General features: G+C 41.0%; 2 protein-coding genes across 2 annotated transcripts; one reads left to right on the forward strand and one right to left on the reverse strand.

Annotated features, from left to right (window-relative positions):
- The first annotated feature begins 111 nt into the window (after positions 1-111).
- LOC113160970 (testicular haploid expressed gene protein-like) lies at positions 112-14,441 on the forward strand. Its single transcript, XM_026358435.1, has 8 exons — positions 112-156; positions 984-1,040; positions 1,453-1,625; positions 2,651-2,773; positions 4,060-4,201; positions 4,288-4,422; positions 4,807-4,951; positions 11,601-14,441. The coding sequence occupies exons 1-7, from the start codon at positions 112-114 to the stop codon at positions 4,927-4,929; spliced, it is 798 nt and encodes a 265-aa protein (XP_026214220.1). The 3' UTR covers positions 4,930-4,951; positions 11,601-14,441.
- hopx (HOP homeobox) lies at positions 10,341-14,771 on the reverse strand. Its single transcript, XM_026357300.2, has 2 exons — positions 14,448-14,771; positions 10,341-10,642 (listed from the first exon to the last, which is right to left on the reverse strand). Exons 1-2 carry the CDS (start codon positions 14,598-14,600, stop codon positions 10,565-10,567), a joined length of 231 nt encoding a protein of 76 aa, XP_026213085.1. The 5' UTR covers positions 14,601-14,771; the 3' UTR covers positions 10,341-10,564.
- Positions 14,772-18,463: the final 3,692 nt, after the last annotated feature.

The following is an 18,463-nucleotide window of genomic DNA, read 5'->3' on the forward strand; positions in this document are numbered from 1 at the left end:
AGATCTAAACACACGAGCTCTCGAGGAACAGTAAAGCATTCCCCCTCGCTGCTGACCTCAATGGATCACTTTCCCTTTAACATCCTGAGGAGAACGTCTTGAGGCAGCGAGATGGATGAGTTAGACATGCAGACTCCAGTTTCAAGGAGTCCTCAGGTGTGCATCTGGTTGCTGAGGACTCCATAACAACAGCAGCAGATCAGTGTGACACCATTAACAGGAGCACGCTGACACATCCAGCCGACAGTACGACTGCAAGTGGAGATGACTCCTGAAAAACAAGGTACATTCACTCATTTGTATTTGCAGCTTAACCTACATCTATTTGTGGTGTCGTGTTTTCAGCCTCTTCTCCCTTTTGTGTTTATTCGTGCAGGTGTCCAGTCCAGATTTGAACCATCAAACAGGTGAGGAGGGTACACTGAACTGTATCCAGTTGAAATCGACTGCACATGTAATAATAATAATAAACTCTTAGAATATGAAGTATGTTGGATTTATTAAGGATGCAACGTGGACTTTATTCACAGTCTGGGGTTTATCAGCTGCTGCTCCGCTGTGGTGTGTTCAGGGACAGTACAGGCTGTAGGTTATCTGTGATTCTAAAGGCCTGGACCACAAAAACATAAAAAACAAAGTGTGAAAAGTGAATCCTGAAAATCATTACACTGCTAATATCTATTATACAGTGCATACTGTGTGGAGTTGGCTTGTTCTTCTCATGGCTGTGTGGGTTCTCTTCAGGTTCTCTTTGTTGTGTTGTGTTGTTTACATGTACGAGGGCCTATTGTGTAATAAAGGAAAGTAAAACATTATGTTTCAGGCAGAGCAGGAAAATAAAAAACCATGCAAATGACTCACAGAGCCAGTAAAGTGAGAGACGGAGAACCCACTGAGTGATTCCACGCTCACCCTGTCCCTGTAATAGACTCATGTTTAATGCAGATTCTTTTTGTTAATGTTATGTTTTTGTTTTTTTGCAGAATCTTGGAGCTGGCACAGCACAAAACCTCAAAAACAGTCTGGGCTACGAGTCCTTGGTGAGGATCTGAGTCATACGAACGTCTCTGTGATTATTTCTTCTTCATTTTAAAACAAACACACAGTTATCACAGTGGCATGTCTTTACTCCGTGCTTGGTTTGACAGGTTTTCATTATTATAACTTCTGTTCTAGTTACATCTCATGAAATCGAATGTTTGTTCACTGATCCAATATGAAATTAACTCCAAGAATCCCGCAGCCTATGTGGTCAGCGTTTCCTTCTCTGAGTGCAGTTTCTCTAAAACGACGTAATTAAAGTCAGATGTTTAACCTCTGAATGTGGTTAAAAAGGCAAAACATTGGAAAAGGAACAGAAGCACTGTTTGATCTGATGTTTGAAGTATCATTGCTTCATTTTGTAATTTCCTGCTTGGAAAATATTTATCCTGCACTTTTTCATCCTTGCAGCTACTTATTGGAAACGTTTCCATCTTTTTATTGACCAGTGAGAAGCTGAACTGGGGAAACCAGGAGCCAATAAGACCCGTCTCCTCTTCAGCACTCGGAGCCGTTCCAAGTGCAAGAATCCAATACCTGGCCAAGCACAAAAGAGACTACTCAGCATGGGAGGACCACCGGAGGTAACTGTGCCTCGAGCATTATTGATGACTCTGTCAAAAAGGCATAAGAGGGGAGGGGAGGGGGGCAGTTTGTGTTCATGCACCAGTGTACACAGGCTTTTAATGTTGTGCTGTTTTGGCATATTTGTGGAAATGTTTGTGAAGCTGAAGGCTAATGACTCTGATGTTCAGTGTAAAGTGATGTTCAGGACTGATGCCAGCTGCATCCCCATCACCCCCGAGAGAGATGTCGTGATGGGTGTTGCAGCTCCGGAGGCTTTTATTTTGGCATTGCATCTCATTTCCCATCATCAGCTGTCAAATTAAAAGCACAACAACACGGTATAATCCAATCAGAAGCCCACACAGGAAGTACAGCTCACTGATTAAAAATGAAAGTAAAGTAATTGAAGACGACAGAAACCACCTGCTGCTCGTGTCAGAACGACTGGAAATATGGACTCATATAGTCAAATGATTACATACAGTAAAGTATAAATATATATATATATATATATATATATTAAATATTAAATACACATTGTCTTTTGATTGACTACTACTACTAATATGAATTAAAGAAAAGCACCAGAAAAGAATTAGCCAGGCAGTTAATTATCAAATATTTGCAGATTTAATTTCTTTCTACAACAGTTTCAGCTCCACTTTAGTATTTAATCAAACCTCTGCACTAAATAAACTGCAGTGAAGAAACATGCCCCCCCCCCCCGTGTACGGTACACTCCTGCTCTTTTTGTCTTTTCACTGGGTTTTTTTACGATAAGAAGAAAAGACTATCAGCAGACTTGTTCTTTACAGGAAGGATTTACCCACTTAAATTTTTGCTTTAAGAGTAAAACAATATGTCAGGAGGGAGTGTTTGACCTTGGCTCATTCCACGGTCTCGTCTCCGTGTTTAGTGAAATTTAAATGTTCTTTTGTGTGCTGATGATTTTCCAGCTCAGCGCTGACAGATATTCTTTTGTTCCAGACTTACAATGCAACACAGTATAATGGACGTGGTAATAGCTTCCATTTTCCTGCAGGAAGGAGGAGGAGGTGAGGTTCTTCAGGAAGACCCAGTGTCCTTCCTCCAAGACGCCACAGTACGAAAACATCGTCCGCTTGTCAACACCTAAAACCAGCAGTCGCAGCTCCCAGGAAGCAGGGTGAAAACCTTTTTAAATATCAGCAAAGTGAAGCTAAACCGAGCCGAACCAAGCAAATCAGACAAAGACCAGGTTTAAAGGTTAAAAATACTAAAGATATATGTGATGCTAATGCATTGATTATCCACAAGAGGACAAGTTTATTCTAAGACTAAAACAAGAAGGGACTTGTTCAGGGCAGTGACAAAGAACCCAGTGGTCACTACAAGAAGAGAAGAAGAGGGTTCTTAAACATACAGTAGTGAAGTGAATTAATTGATCAGATTTGCATCATTATCATCTCTTTGAAGTTTATTCTCATATCCAACTCTCCAGTAAACACATTTTTTGACTCCAAACTCAAACGCCTCGTATTCACCTTCCTATTTGTGAGAGGAACCAAAGTCTCGAGTTTAATCACAGCAGAATAAAACATATCATAAAGTTAAACATGCGACGGCCAAGCTGAGGCTCATATCCAACACTAACGTCTCTGCTTGGGGCGAGAAAACCAAAGTGAGGATGTCAGAATCAGACTGTGGGAGAGTGAGGAGCAGAGACAATAGAGCTTATTGTGCAAAGTTCAGGACCTGCAGACGTCCACGGAAGTCTTTTTATAAATCATGAAGACAGCAGCAGCAGAACATGTTGTTGTTGGACACGATGAGCTCTTTATCCAGACTTCTATATTCTGAACTATGAGTGTATGTTTCTGTAAGTCAAATAATTGACATTTTGTAGATTTCTGTTTTAGTAGTCAGCAGTTAAACTTAGTATTAACACTGTGAAAGTTAATAATATAATAAATATATTTAGACTTGGCACACGATGAACCGTGTGTACAAACTAAAGAGAGTGGGGCTTCAAACTTTGGTTCATGCATCATCTGTAGAGAATATTGTGTTTTTGTGACAGTCTGACGTGTAGCTAAGCTCCGTCCATGCATCTCAGTCTCTCCGCCACCCGGACATCTGTGGAAAATACTATAGACGTTAAGTCCACATAGTGCACTTAGCTATTCCTGGAGCTGTTGTCTGTAAACCACAGCTTTCTAATTCTGGTCTTCTGTGGGAAACGATACCACCATAAGTAAGTGGATTTTACATTTAGAATATCTGCCACAGTTATGTTTAAATGTTCTTCTATAGCACGTTTTCTAGAAGCAATAGTGTCAGTGAAGAGGAACTCGGATTTTAAGATTTAATTGTGACATTAATGGTTTAATTTTACGAATCTGAAAGAACATTTGAAGAAGAATTAAATCAGTCCACTACAGCTCAGACATTTCCAAACATCTATTCCCACAGGCGTCCTCACACCTCTCAGTGTGACAGTAACTGTTCCATCTGGCACGTTGATCCCAGACTGAAACCTGCTGTGATCACACCTCGACTGCTGCAGCTCTCCAACCCCAAACGGAACCATCCAGACTTTCAGAGCGACAGACAGGTGAGATAGTTGCACGCAGACAATAGAAGCTTTTTGCCGTAGATTTCAGCATGAAAGCTGTGATTCTGATTCTGTTTGTCCAACAGACTGTTGCCTCCATTGCTTCTCGTGCTTCCAGAAGAGCTCGACTCTCCCAGAGACTGGTCCAGCTTTCACTGCCCAGGCTGAAGAAGAGCAACATCAGCTACGAGATCGGACACCCGGAGGAATCAATCCGGACTGTAAGAACACACCCTGACATTTCTTTGGTCCTCATCCTGTCAGAAGCACTCACACTACTGTTGACTGTGTTACTTTTGCCCCCACCTGGAGGTGTTATAGTAATATCCATAGTAAACATGCAATTACTGCATTTACTTGGTACAAAATAACATAAAGATGAAACAAGGGGCTTAAAAATAATTTAATACATGAAGGTTTGTAAGAAGATGATAAAAAAGAAGAAGACTGCTACAGTTCCCAGATTGTCACTGAGCGTCTGTTGTTTTGTAGTTTTTGACAGATACAACACTAAAAATAATTTTGAAGTGACAAAACATCTTGTGCTTTTGTTTTGGTTCCTGAGTAATTATATCTGAATGTTTTAAAGTAATTTATGTCTATAGGTTTCCAGAGCAGCGAGGAGAGCCACTGCGAGCCCCCGAGTTGAACTGCTGGCCACACCGAAGCAGCTTTCCAAGGACTACATCCCCCCGCGAGAACCAGAGTGGAGCCAGACTAACATCTGATCCACATGAGCATCACCACCAAGTTAGTGTTGAGTTTATTTTCAGTGTCAAACCAAATGTGATGTCATGGGAGAGAAAAACTTTATTTTGGATTTGGGGGGAAAAAGTTTTAATGAATATGAATTATCAGTTATTATTATTGTTGTTAACTCTAAACAAAGGTATTGAAATCAAGACACCAGAAAAGAGTTTAAATGGCAAATTGGAAGTAAAAAAGAAAGTTACTAAAATGAATTTATCTAGGATTTAAAATTACAAAGTTATTACTGTGCAGCTGGAGGTTTTGAAACGTGTTCTAAACTTGACCTGTTCAGTCTGTGGATGTCATCACCATGTGCATGAAACTCTAAATAAAATACCTGATTTTGGATTTTGATACTATGATACATCACTAGTTGGAATCTCAGATCGTTTGGCACTGAGAAAATGAGTGATGTTAAGACTAAAAACACGTCTCCTGTGCTCACGAGGATCTGCAGCCTTTGTCTTTGAGCAGCCTTTGAGCCTCGGTTTGATATATTAATCCTCGTGGATTTTCCTTTGCAGTTGAGTTGGATTTAGTTTTTATATCACAACCATGTGTGATGAGTTGTTGTCAGTGAACTGATTTTTATTCAGTGTGGAGTCTTTTTCTCTCCAGCAGACAGGTAAAAGATGCCTCGCTTGTAATTTTAGACCATGCTTCTCCTGCTGTCTTTGAAGTTTATCTACCAGCTTTTGATTTGAGAGAGATGTGTGCACTTGTGTGTGTGCAAGTGTGTGTGTGTGTGTGTGCCATGCATGTGCACGTGCAGCCAGAGTGAGGACATTAACTAAAGTCTTGGTTGACAAAGAGGAGCTGGGGCTTCGGTTTGGTAATCCACTTACAATGCTGTTACATACAAAGTGGTCACAGATGATGTGTTCAGAGGTTGAGGTCCTGGCAGGTGATGCCAGCCTAGTGTGGGATTTAGTTTGGTGCAGGTTTTTAGGCTGGCTGGACATTAAAAGAGATTGAACCCACGTCCTGCTGGGAGGGTAATGTGGGATTAGCCTGCTGCGATCATGATCTTGGACTGTAAGGTGGTGACGAGGATGTGGGTGAATAATGGAGGATAAAAGCTAAACTGTCAAACATTACTCAGAGAATAACGTTTGAGTTCAAGCTAACGTTTCCTTTTTTAGATGACGTGGAATTTTACACAGATCGTCTTTTCATTGGATCTTTTCATTCATCTGGATCCTGTTGATCAATCTTCTTCTTCCACAACCTTTGCAGAAACATTCCTCAGTTTCTATTTACTGCCTCCAACTGTTCCTCAGTGGAACAGCATAAAGTCAGTATTGTGTGAACTGCACCGCGTCATGTAGAAGATGAAGAAGAATATAGAGATGTAAAGTATCCTCCTCACTTCACAAACTGCCACTCGCTGCCGTCATATGTGATGACACTGAGCCTGACGGCCACCGTAGGCTCTCACACTGTAGATGGAAGTTGAGGTGGTTGCAGTCTGCGACCTTACCACTAGATGTCACTAAACATTACACACTGCAGCTTTAAAACAATCTAGACATAACATTTACAAGGAAATTAGCTTTTTGTGCAATTTCTGCATTATAATTCACAAAGGAAGATTTGTTCTGCATCTTTGGGGTTTTGGGCTGTTGGTTGAACAAAACTCCTTGTGACAGATATTTTCTTAATATTTTTATCATTCTTTATTTAAAAAGATATTGGACAGGTCAGTTGATCAGATGCATGATTGCAGGGATTTTATTGCATTTTGCTCTTATTGCTTCTACATCAAACATTATTATTAGACAGGTAGTTGCACAGATAATCACAATAAGGATGTCTATTCGCACATACACTGCGTCTGTTCTTGTGATTTGCTTCACACTCAATATCACATGTTTTGTGCCAACAGCCACACACAGGATGTTGAAGCCAACACCCTCTGCTAACAGGAAATTTTTAGATCAAGATGTTTCTCGTGTCATCATCCTGCTCTTTAGATCACACAAGGTTGATATTTGAGGTTGTTCTTGTTTTACACCTGAATGATTAAATAGAATTGAATCAGTGATTAAAAAACATTTGTTATTTGATGAAATACTGCAGATAAGAAAGTGAATTAGAAATTGAGATGCAGTGCAGTAAATAGAATAGAATCATGTCTGCTCAACTTTTCATTTGCACAATTTAACTCTGCAAACAACTATGTCGGGTTAAAGTTACGGTAACTCTCCAAACAAAAACCTCTTTGGTAAATATTCCCTGTGCAGTGAGGAACTGGCAGCAGCACTGTGTCTGATGCTGCTGTGGTTTTGCCCTAAAACCAGTTGGACTAATAAACCTGCAGGACTCAGTATTCGCTTCATTAACCACCATTTATGCTGCATAAGATGTAGAACTATAACTTCCATATGGTTTCATTTCAGTTTATTCACTAGTGTAAATGGTCCAAAACAGAAGAAACAGACGAGGAAGAATGTGGATCTTCAGGAGGGAAAGAACTCAGCTACAGGGACTGTTAGCATCTCAGAGTTTATCCAAAGGTGTTGGTCAAACTTTAGATTTATTGCACTTCAGAGCAACTACTGCATGTCAGAATTTATCTGAAGGAGCTCAGTCTGTCTATTTGCTTAAAAGATTAATCAGTTACGAAAATGACTCATAGTTAATTATCTTGTCAGCTCAAATGTGCTCAGCTGGAACAAGTTACAGCTAAAAATGAAAATGAGACTTGAACTAAATGATAGAAAAACAGTTACAGGTGCAGAAAGTCAAACTCAAAGAATGGAACAGATTCATTTGCTGTGAGGAAATGATCATATCTGTGTCGCATTAGGTGAAACAGAAAGTCAGGGTGCAGAGAGTGGCACCGAATGAGCCCGGCAGCGTCTAAATGACAGATTCCCTGCAGCTCTGCAGAGCTCTCTTAGCAACAGACAAAACCAGGCTCCATTCAAATTCTGCTCGCAGTCTCTCTGCTCTTATGGCGAAGCATCAGACGCTCGAGTCATCCTTTCACTGGAGTGACTCGAGGCATGGAACAGCTAGGGAGGCAGAGAGGAGCAAGCACCATCACGGCTCCTTGACCTCTGACCTTTTGATTGGTTCTCTTTTTAATTCCTGTAATATTGGTAATCGGGAACGTCTGTTCCACTTCGCATTTATTTCTCTTTGTTGGCAGAAATCTGCATTAAATATGAAGTAATCTATGACTTGTACTTGTCTTTGTGTGTCTTATTTACTTTTTATGGCTCCAGGATCAGATCAAAGTGACTTCTTTTCTCACTTTAGCTTTTGGTTTGCTCCTTAGATTTCCACTTGGTTTACCAGCCAGTCGTTAAATCTGTCTGTTTGCCTGTTGGTGCTGAGCAGGGAGCGTGCCGAGTGTTTTTAGAGCGTTTCTGTTGTAAAAAACTTCTAAAAACAGCAGCAGCTGGGTTTGCTGTGGCCAAAAACCACAGCATGGAGCAGTGACAGCGGATTAAGATTTATTCAATAGAAAACAAATGTCCTGTCTACATCAGGTAAAAGAAATCATCAGGCTCAGGTGTTTGGGAGCCATGTGTTCAGTATTCAGGGATTCTCTGCTGTTTGGTTGGTGCATCTGAGAATGTGCTGGGATGTGCAAACTCTAACATGATGCATTAAGTATTTAAAATAGTCTAAAACCTAAGTAAGGAAGACACAAGACTGTGCAAACACATCACTTCACAAAACGCAGCTGCATTCAAGCACTGCTTTTAGCTAAAACTATAAACAAGACTGTCCACTGTCAATACAATATACAATATAAGAGTAGATCACTGGTATTAATCGATAACAGATTCACAGTATCTGGATCATCAACTAGAGGAAGCAGCAAAGATGCTTAATGCCCCCTGTGAACTGTCAGTTATCCAGTTTGCAGTGGTTTTTAACTCAGACTGTAGAGCGAGTCTGGAAAATGTTTTGAGCAGGAGCTGGAGCAACTCTGCTAGAAACACCACCTGAATGCTTGTTCTTCTTTAGAGGGTGTGACTGGTTTGCTGTTTTTTTTTTTTCTTAAATACTTTGCTGAATGAAGGGACACACCCCCAGGAAACAGGCACCACCATGCTCTGTGTGGGTGTATTAGAGAAAGATCTTTCTATATTTATGACGATAAAATAGCCTCATGATTAAATAAGAAACATTTGAATCTTGCAAGAGGAGCGAGGAGATGCTGCCATGCTTCGACTGAGACTAAGACGAGGCTGTGGACACGGATATCAGTGCTCATGTGTTCATCCATCATGAATGCTTTCAGCAGATGCCAGAGGAAACTGTCAAAAGCAGTTGAAGTACCTGTTGGGTCGGTGTTGGTTTCTGCTGAGCTCATTGTGCAGACAGTTCCCACGATCACAGCGTTTTCACTCCTGGCTCTTTGGCAGGAAACCTCCTCCTCCTCCTCCTCCTCCTCCTCCTCCTCCTCCTCCTTCTCTTCTCCCTTCTTCAGTCTCTTCTCACACAATCAGAGAAAGTTTGGAATTTTGATTCTGTCCTGTAAAGTTTGAAACTTGATCCTTTCTCAGTCTGTGCATGTTCCACTTTTTACAGAGTCACGTATTTACATTAGTTTGTTGCAGAAAACTTTTGCAGCAGCAAATGTGCATCTTTAACTTGATGAAGGCCGTACTGCAGCTACTCTGGTCCACATTTAAATGTTTTGTATGTGATTACATTAACCATAGTGAGCATTAAGGTGCTGTATCCATTACTGCCACCATTAGTGAAGGAAATTTTGATTCACTGTTACAGGATTATTTTAGGTTTTTAACAATTTATATATTGTAATTATATCATAGAACTGAGTCTTAGTTGCAAAAACGCTGCTGTAGTTACTGTAAAATCGGATGAAATGGTGCATTAGGTGCAGACTTTGTTCAGTATTTGTGGCAACAGGACCGTTGGAGACGTCTTAGACAATGGAGCTACGTACACAGAACAACAAACACAGTACCACCTTCCTTGTTGAAGCTAAATGCTTTAACTTTGGGCTGAGATCACATCCTTACTGCAGATCTCATTCACTGGGTAAAGGAGACAATGAAATGACATCACCTGCCATTTGTTTAGCCCATGACGTTATTCAGTTCAGCCAGCTCAGATGTCCTCTCCCCTAATCCTCCTTTCTCTCCTACTGGAAATGTTCCAGATTTGACCCTTGAAGTTCCTGGGTAGATTCCAGCAGCTTCCTTACGTCGTCAGTCGTCCTGTGAACGGCTTGGCTTCTAGCTATACTCCCTGCTGACAGACATACATCTAAACAAAGACTTAAAAACAAAAGAACGCTGTCCCCAAACACTCCCCACCCTCTTTAAACTTCATCCCACCATTGTATAACTCGGCTTCCTCAGCGTATTTAGACCCACGTAGCCTGAAAACACACTCGACTCAGTTTAACTTACAATAACAATAACTTTATTTCTGTACACATGACGGTTATAATTGGCAAAAACATACAAATGCCTTCACATTCCCTAAGTTAATATAGCTTCATAGATACAAAAAGAGAGATGGGAACATGGAGAGGGAAACATATGAGGAAGAGGTGATCAGCTTGTCCAGTTGAAAATAAGGTCAGTACAGCGCTCCCAGCATCCAAAAGGTGGTCCGAGAGTCTCAGTCCAACACCGATCCCAGTTTAGCAGGAAGCCCCTCGGCCTCCCTCCACTGTGCGTTACGTAGGTCGAACCATTTCTGGAGGAAACAAACAAAAAAGGACAAACACGCCCAGAGAAGGAGTTAAAACCAGGTAACAGGAGGTTTGTGTACATACAAAAGCACACGTGTTCATCTGGCACAAGCTGCTGCAGAGCCTGAAACACGAGAGCATGGAGGCGACTGGTCGGGCCGAGAAAGGACAGTCATGACTATTCCAGATCAGGTGAGGTTGAGAACGATTTCATCAAAGTACTGCAGAGTTCTCCAATAGATTTTTGTAGTACTTCTTCTCATCCTCAAGTCACTGCACATGTTTATATGTGGACAGTAATTTAACAAAAAGCGAATGGGCCTCAAATTCCCAAATTAGACGTGGAGTCATTCTTCTGAGCATCATAAGCTCTGTGAATCTCTCATTATCAGAATCTATTCACTTTGGTTGCTAGTGTACATTCTCTATGGGCCCACCCATAGATCACGATCAGTACAGTCACGTTTCTGAATTGTGGTTGCTGACTCACACGCTGAGCAGTGACCCTGAGGCTAAACCACAGAAAACCAGTGTCTCCATCTAATTTCACCAGTGGACTCAGGCATTCACTACTATAACTTGAAAGCTGTGTGCACGCTGATGCTCACTTAATAACCAAATGATGATGTAGGGCGACACACACCCATGGGCCCATTGCGGCGTTGGTCCACGTTGTCAGGGATTCACAACAATCCTGACATCATCTCGATAACACTGAGGGGAAAGGGAGGGATTCTGCTCTGCAGCCTTATGAAACGAGACGCTGTCTGAGAGTGGGAGACATGCGCCTGGGACCGTTTCCATATTTTTTACAGAAAACACATGAGAATGTCATCTGAGTTTGTACTTAAACACAAACATGCTGCACTCTGTGACGTTAATTTGGTGAAATAAAGACTCTATAGTTTATCAGGAAGTATTTCTCAACTAATCCAGTCTAAAAATGCCATTTTTCTCTTCCAGGTTTTGAATGGAAGTGAGCTGTCCCTTTTCTAAATGGTGAGTTTTGTACTTTGTTTCTTTACAGACGACATAATCCTGCTGACCCCTACAATGGTGCTTCTGTCATACTTTCCCATCAGCTAGCTGCGTGTTACATAACGAGGTCTTTCAAACTTGACTCTACCTTCAAGGCACTGAAAACAAATAAAATGGTCTGTGTAAAGAGCTCAGACTTGCCTCACAGAGGCTGAAGCATGCTGCTGTTAACATGAGATGGGGAGTGGTAGCCGGGGTGTGTTCCTTTTTAGTTAAACCACCTCCAATGAGAGCTTTGTTAGTGGATCTAAAACACTCGACAGGAGGTGGGTGGCCAGAAGAAAAAGAACGCAGGCATACGAAGCACCAGTTGTGTTCATATAAATCCTCATGTGACTTCCAGGATGAACAGACTTGTCCTGGATCTTTTTCTACACACCTTTTAACAGTAGATAAATAAAACTCAACCAGCCTGTATATAATGGACACTGCATCATGACAGCAGCAGAAAGAAGCAGTAACACAGAGACCAACAAAGTATTTAAATCAAAATGCAAAACGTAACGTATTAACACTAAACTGCAGCTGTGTGTTACAGGCAGCAGGATTCAGCGCTGCAGAAGGATGCAGCTCCAAATTCTAGTGTGAAATAAATGTAGTGGAGTAAAAGTAACATGAACTGGAAAATTACAAGTACCTCAAAGTCCAGGACCTGATTAGATAAACTTAATTTATAATATTATTATTTACACCACTGAAATACTGCACGTATTTTTAGGACCTGATACCAGCACAAATATCCCACACATATCAAAGTCCAGTCCAGACACTTGTGGAACATGCTGACACCTCAACAGCCTGTTTTTGAATTAACCTTCCTATTTGAACAGTGGCCCCATGTGGCGACAGCAAAGGTACAATATGTGTTTTTCCTGATAAATGTAGTCGAGTAAAAGTCCAGTCATTTTATTATTCTCTGATTTTGATCCAGAAATGCTCTAATTTCCCTTTCAGCAACCTCTGAGCCACTAAACTGTGCATTTGAACGACGTTAAGAAGCTCTGATGTGCAGCTGGAGTCAAAGGACACAGCTGCACGTAAAAAATCATGAATCTGTCTTTATGAAATGAGGAGAGAGCCGAGCGCCTGATGCACCTGTTTACAGACGAGGATAAAATCTGATGCAGATTTCTTTGCGTGCCTGCAACTCTGAGAAAGGTGGAGGAACCTGTTTGTGGAGTTAAAGCAGAAAAACCAGTGAGGAGCATGTGTCTGACGTACACAGGTTATTTATTGGCCAAATGTTTGTACAGAGAGAAAGGACACATGTCCCAGGCGAGGTCCGAGCTCTGCCTCTCCACAGACCTGTCAGCCTCAGACAGCTGGAGAAATTTGCCTGTGAAATCAACCTCACGTCAACTTAAATGTTCCATAATCATTTACATGTAAAGCTGCGTACAGCTAAGCTGATAAGAATGTTTGGCTGCCAAAGCATTCACAGCAATACGTGACCGTTTAATTCTCCAATGAGACGTCCAGCGTTTTCTTACTAAACTAAAAGTCAAGTGCTTTTCCAATGATGTGTCTATCAGAGGAATGCCGCTGGAGGTGCCTGCAGAGCTTCAGCTTTTATCGGTGCTCTGAAGCTTCACATCTGGCTCTCGATGTGACCGTAGCTTGTTGTACAGTAGACCAAAGACATTCCTCAGATAGAGCGATGGTGGGAGAGTTTACATGGAAGATAACAGGATGATAGAGCCTGAAGAGCCTGATGGGACGTTTTATACTGTAGAATTAAAACAGGACGAACCGAAATCTGCTGGAAAACATGGTTCCTGATTGGAAATCTGAGCACAGTGACTCGTTTCACATTCATTCATGTTTGGTCAGAAAATAATGCGACATCACAACATCACACAGCAGTCGACAGGTCTCTGGTACAGATGTTTCAAACACTAAACCAAGTGTTTTTGTCCTGATATTAGAAATGTAAATCTGTAATGATGCATTCAGTGTCCACACACACACACACACACACACACACACACACACACACACACACACACACACACACACACACACACACACACACACACACACACACACTATGTCACTAACACAGTCAAACAGCCTTCAGCAACATCCTACAACAGGTTTGTCACAGATTTCTCTGTAACTCTTCACATGAATCAGTGTATCTAAGAACATCCGAGACTCTGACGTGACTTCACCAGGAAGAGCACCTGGAGCTGCTCTGCTGACGATCAATGGGGCGCTGCCTTTGTGGTCAGTGTTTGTTTGCACTCAAATGAGGAGAATGTGATCAGACTGTGGCATTTTAACTCAAATGATCCTCGGCACTGTCACTCTCCACAAAGCTTTCACTGTCAGAGTCGCCCCAGGTCTGGAAAGATTAAAAGTCTAGTTTGGCCTTTAGCTAAACTTCTCTTTTTAGCAGCATGTGGTTACTGAGGGTGAAATAAAATATGGTACCTGGACACTGGAGTGTGGTTCAGAGCAGTTACACTGTACTTTACTCCACTACATTTCAGGTAAAATACTTTTTACTCCATGACTGCCACTACTTTACAGAAGAAAGATGTGTAGGGTATTAGATTTAGAAAGTGATGGATCAACAATGCCCTTTTAGTTTGTTGGATCCTAATACTTGGCTCATTATGATTGAATGCTGGACTCTTTGGGGAGTGAACACTGAATGTGTTTTGCTCAAAGTGCAGAGACTACAGACAAACACTGTACAGAAAAAATCCTATGGAAGCAATTTTACAGGAATGGAGAGATGGAAATCCTCATTATAAATCTTCTACTCACTAGTGTCTCCTCCTCCGTCAGTCCGCACTCCGCAGCGATCAGCGTCAGCGTCGCTCCGTCCGGATGCTTCGTGTCCCTGTTGAAGCAGTTCTCCAGCACTTTGACCTGATAATCCGACAGCTTCATAAACTCCATGGCTTTAGAAGCAGACATCGTTCCTGTGTCCTGTTTTCCAGTCTGTCCCGGGCTTTTAAACTGTTCAGCTTTGGACCTGGTGGCAGCTCCGGAGCGCACGGCTGCGACGCACAGGAGGAGGCAGCGGCGAGTCACTGACAGCTCGACGGCGGCGTGTGAGGTGGAGATGGTGTGTGTCTGTGCGTGTGGAGGCTTTTACTACTGTCAACAGAGGCACGTCATGAGGCCAGTCCCACCAGCTAAACCCTCCCACAAACACAACTGGACCCGGAGCAGCACACAGATCCTGCTGCGGATGTCAGGTGCGCACATGGAGCCGCCGGTGACTGTGTGTAAAACACAACAGAAACATTAACCACCGTCCTCTCACAAACTCAACCAGCCCCCAAACTGCTAAAATCCTAAAAACAGCACTTGACACTTTAATAAATCTGGACTAAAGAACCAAGCAGCGGTTTTTAAACTGCCTCTGCACAGACAGGTCTCCTCTCCTGGTTTTTATTAATCAGCTGTAACATGGAGGCTGCGTCAGAACCTGTAGGATCAGAAAATACCATTAGGATAAAAACAATAACTGCACAATCACTAGACTAAATTAACTGTACTACTTCATAGACCTACTACAGAAACACTGAGGACGTGTGCTGGTTAAATACACGTCTCTGTTTGACCTCTACAGGATATTTATTTATTAAACTTCTCTTTAATTACAGGAATAACTAGAAATGTTCTACAGCAGGATAAATGTGACACGCTGCAGGTGAAATGCTGCACAGAAACATGAACCAGCCGTGTTTTCATGAGATGTTAAAAGCTACTTTAATCCCACTTCCTTTCAGCTTTATCTGCTTCTGTTTACCTTCACGCCGCTTTATTCTTATCTGCTCATTAAAGAACACGTTGACTGACTTGAGATGAACACTGTGGGAGTCACCTGTTCAAGCATGACTACAAAGATAAGATACTCATCATAAACCTCCTTCTCACTCTCTAACACACACACACACGTCCCAAAAGTCCTTCTCTCCTTAGTTCATGTGATTAACTTAAAGGAGGATTCACAGATCAGTTTGGTAATTCTGACCAGGCAGAAACAGTAAATAATGCTCCCGTATCCTCAAAGCTATCTTTGGATTTTGATTAGACCCATAATTATGTGGTGCTCTCACTAAAAGCTTGTGTTAAGAAACTAAGCTTTCTGGGTAATTTCTTCTTGCCTGATGCCAAATAACATCTCGCCCACACAAATCCACCGAGAAATCTCATGTTTGAAACAGACGTTAGGCCTCAACCAGTCAAAACATATTCAGCTTTTAATCCTTTAATGCAGTCACATCCGCACTATGAGGAGCTCGGTGGTTCGAGTCACGCCCAACGTGTCTGGAACTGTTTATTTGTAATTTAGAAAAGTGATTTTACATTTCAAATCTCACCTTGCATCTCATGGAAATCTCATTTTATGTCCCTTCATCAGTCCGGATCCTGTTTTGCATGTTTTGTGGTCACTGTGTTTGTATTTTTGCGTCTCTATGTAATCAGTTAAATAAACGTGAAAGATCTGAGTACTAGATGTACTGTAGTACTACTTATTTTGGTAGTTTCACTCCTATATAGTCTTTGTTTGTACATAAATATAACTGCAGGACTGTACGTGGCAGCTTCCAGTTATTTGACTTTCCAGTAGCACATCATTAAAATGATCACCACAATAAAACTGTGATCGTTGGCCAACACATCCGTCACCTACTTGGCATATTTCCCTAATTCATCAATGACATTTAGAAAACTTGGTGTAATACTGAAAAGTAGCATGAAGCATCCAAACCATCAAATCAACAGTTCATTAGAAGCAGATGAATCATTGAACACCAACGACGGAGCAAATGGTGATTCTGCTGATAACAAGCTGTCAGTTTATGACGGACAAACATAAGACAGAGTTCTGTGGAATACACTGGAAAAGCTCCCGACCTATATAACAGCTGATTGGCTGCTGCAGACTGTCCACGTCACATATAATGATAAGAACAGTCTGAATGATCCAAAGTTCACTGGGAGAGCGCGGCCGTAAACATGTAAATAACATGAAGTATAGGAAAGTATTTCACTATTTGCACAAGTAATGAAACCGAGCTACGGCAGCTCACAGGTGCAAAACACAATGAGACATCAGAAAAAATAAAATAAAGAGAAAACACTTTCAGATTATGGAAAAGGCCCCTGATTGGACAGAACACGAGTCAGTACAACAAAACCTGAAAACATATCAATACTTCATAAACTAACTGTATGAGCACGTAGTGCTGCCCCGACCTTTTCCACAATTGAAAATGTTATTGTGTTTGCTGAAATGTCGTCTTGCACCTATGAGCCACCGTATCTACAGTAACCCCAACACTAGTGATGTTAGCCACTGTGCTACATACAAGAAGTTATGGATAAAACTGTAGTAAACTAAAAATATAAAGCAACTCAAATGAAGAAATAAAATTAATTTTGTTTACTAAATGTTTTGAGACGTGTATCATTAATAATTAAGACATATATTCAACCTACACCTTTTCAGTATGTACAATAGCTTTTATTTTGTCATAATAATTCATAATGCAGAGATATTTCAAATTAAAATGTTAGTTTTAATCTTTTAAAGTCACGTTAAATACCTAAATAATCCAATATTATTTAATAGTCAATGACTGTTATGTAAACTGATTTTGTAATTTATTTTATAGACTTACATCTGTGTGAGAAAGATTTGTTTCTCTCTGTTAATAAAGTTGAATTATTTTATGATTCAAGCTAAAAGTTCTTTTTGTGTTCGTTTATTTTAACATCCTCAAGTAGCTGAAGGGAGTTTCTGTGTTTGAATCTGGATCCTCTGATAAATAAACACTCACACTGTGCTGAATGATAATCTGGCTTCTTGGTGGGATGACCCGTCTATAAACAGCCTCATGATAACAATAAGTGGCTGTGAGCACAGTGAGGGACGGGTCGGGGTAAATTTATCACAGGTCATGACCTGTTGTTTCCAGGCAGTGCATGAGATCGAGTAGTAGCGTCATACGTGAGCTCATATTTCTATTTATGGCGCGGTGGTCAGTGACCTCAGAGCGGGACTGGATTATTAATCTGTCAGTAATGAACGAGTCATGTGGTCCTGTCCCTCCCTCACTAGAGGTCAGAATAAAACTGTATTTTTAAGAAAAACTAAATTAAAATTAGATCAATCAAAACATTTTGCCTGTATATTAGTAGACATTCCTATTTGTGTTGTGACATTTCTGACCGTGATGTTAAATCCGTGCAGCACTTACCTGCAGTAATCTAACAACCAGACCACATCTCATGAGGCCGATTAGGTCTGGAAAACAAACACAAGGTTCTAATCAGCGATTATTGGGATGAAGATGAGTCTCGACAGTCTACAAACATCTGAACCTCATTAAAATCTAAAAAGAATAAACACGGCAGATACAATAAAACTAACTAAACACACTTTGTCTTCACTCAGGAACATCTGAAGCTCGGTTCTGCTTGGAAACCTGATAGTGGCCGCTTAGAGCCTAAAAATAATTACAACATAATATAATATAATATTATAATAACTCTTTAACTTCAGTTCTCCTTAACAGGATAAAAGTCTAAGATGTAATTCCAAACACAGAATCAAGAACTAACTAAAACTGTCATTAGAAGATTTAAAAAAGCGTTCGTCTGTTTCCTAAAACCACTCCACTGGGTTTCTGTGTTTTCTGCGTTTCTCCTGCAGGTTTTCTCTTTTTGCAGCATTTTGTCTAAACATTGCTCCTGTTTTGTTAAATTAGTGAAGCCGTTTTCTTTTTTTTTTTTTTTATTTGGTTGCATTTTTGCATTCACCA

The sequence above is a fragment of the Anabas testudineus genome, chromosome 10, assembly GCF_900324465.2.
Source record: "Anabas testudineus chromosome 10, fAnaTes1.2, whole genome shotgun sequence".
NCBI classification, from domain to species: Eukaryota; Metazoa; Chordata; class Actinopteri; order Anabantiformes; family Anabantidae; genus Anabas; species Anabas testudineus.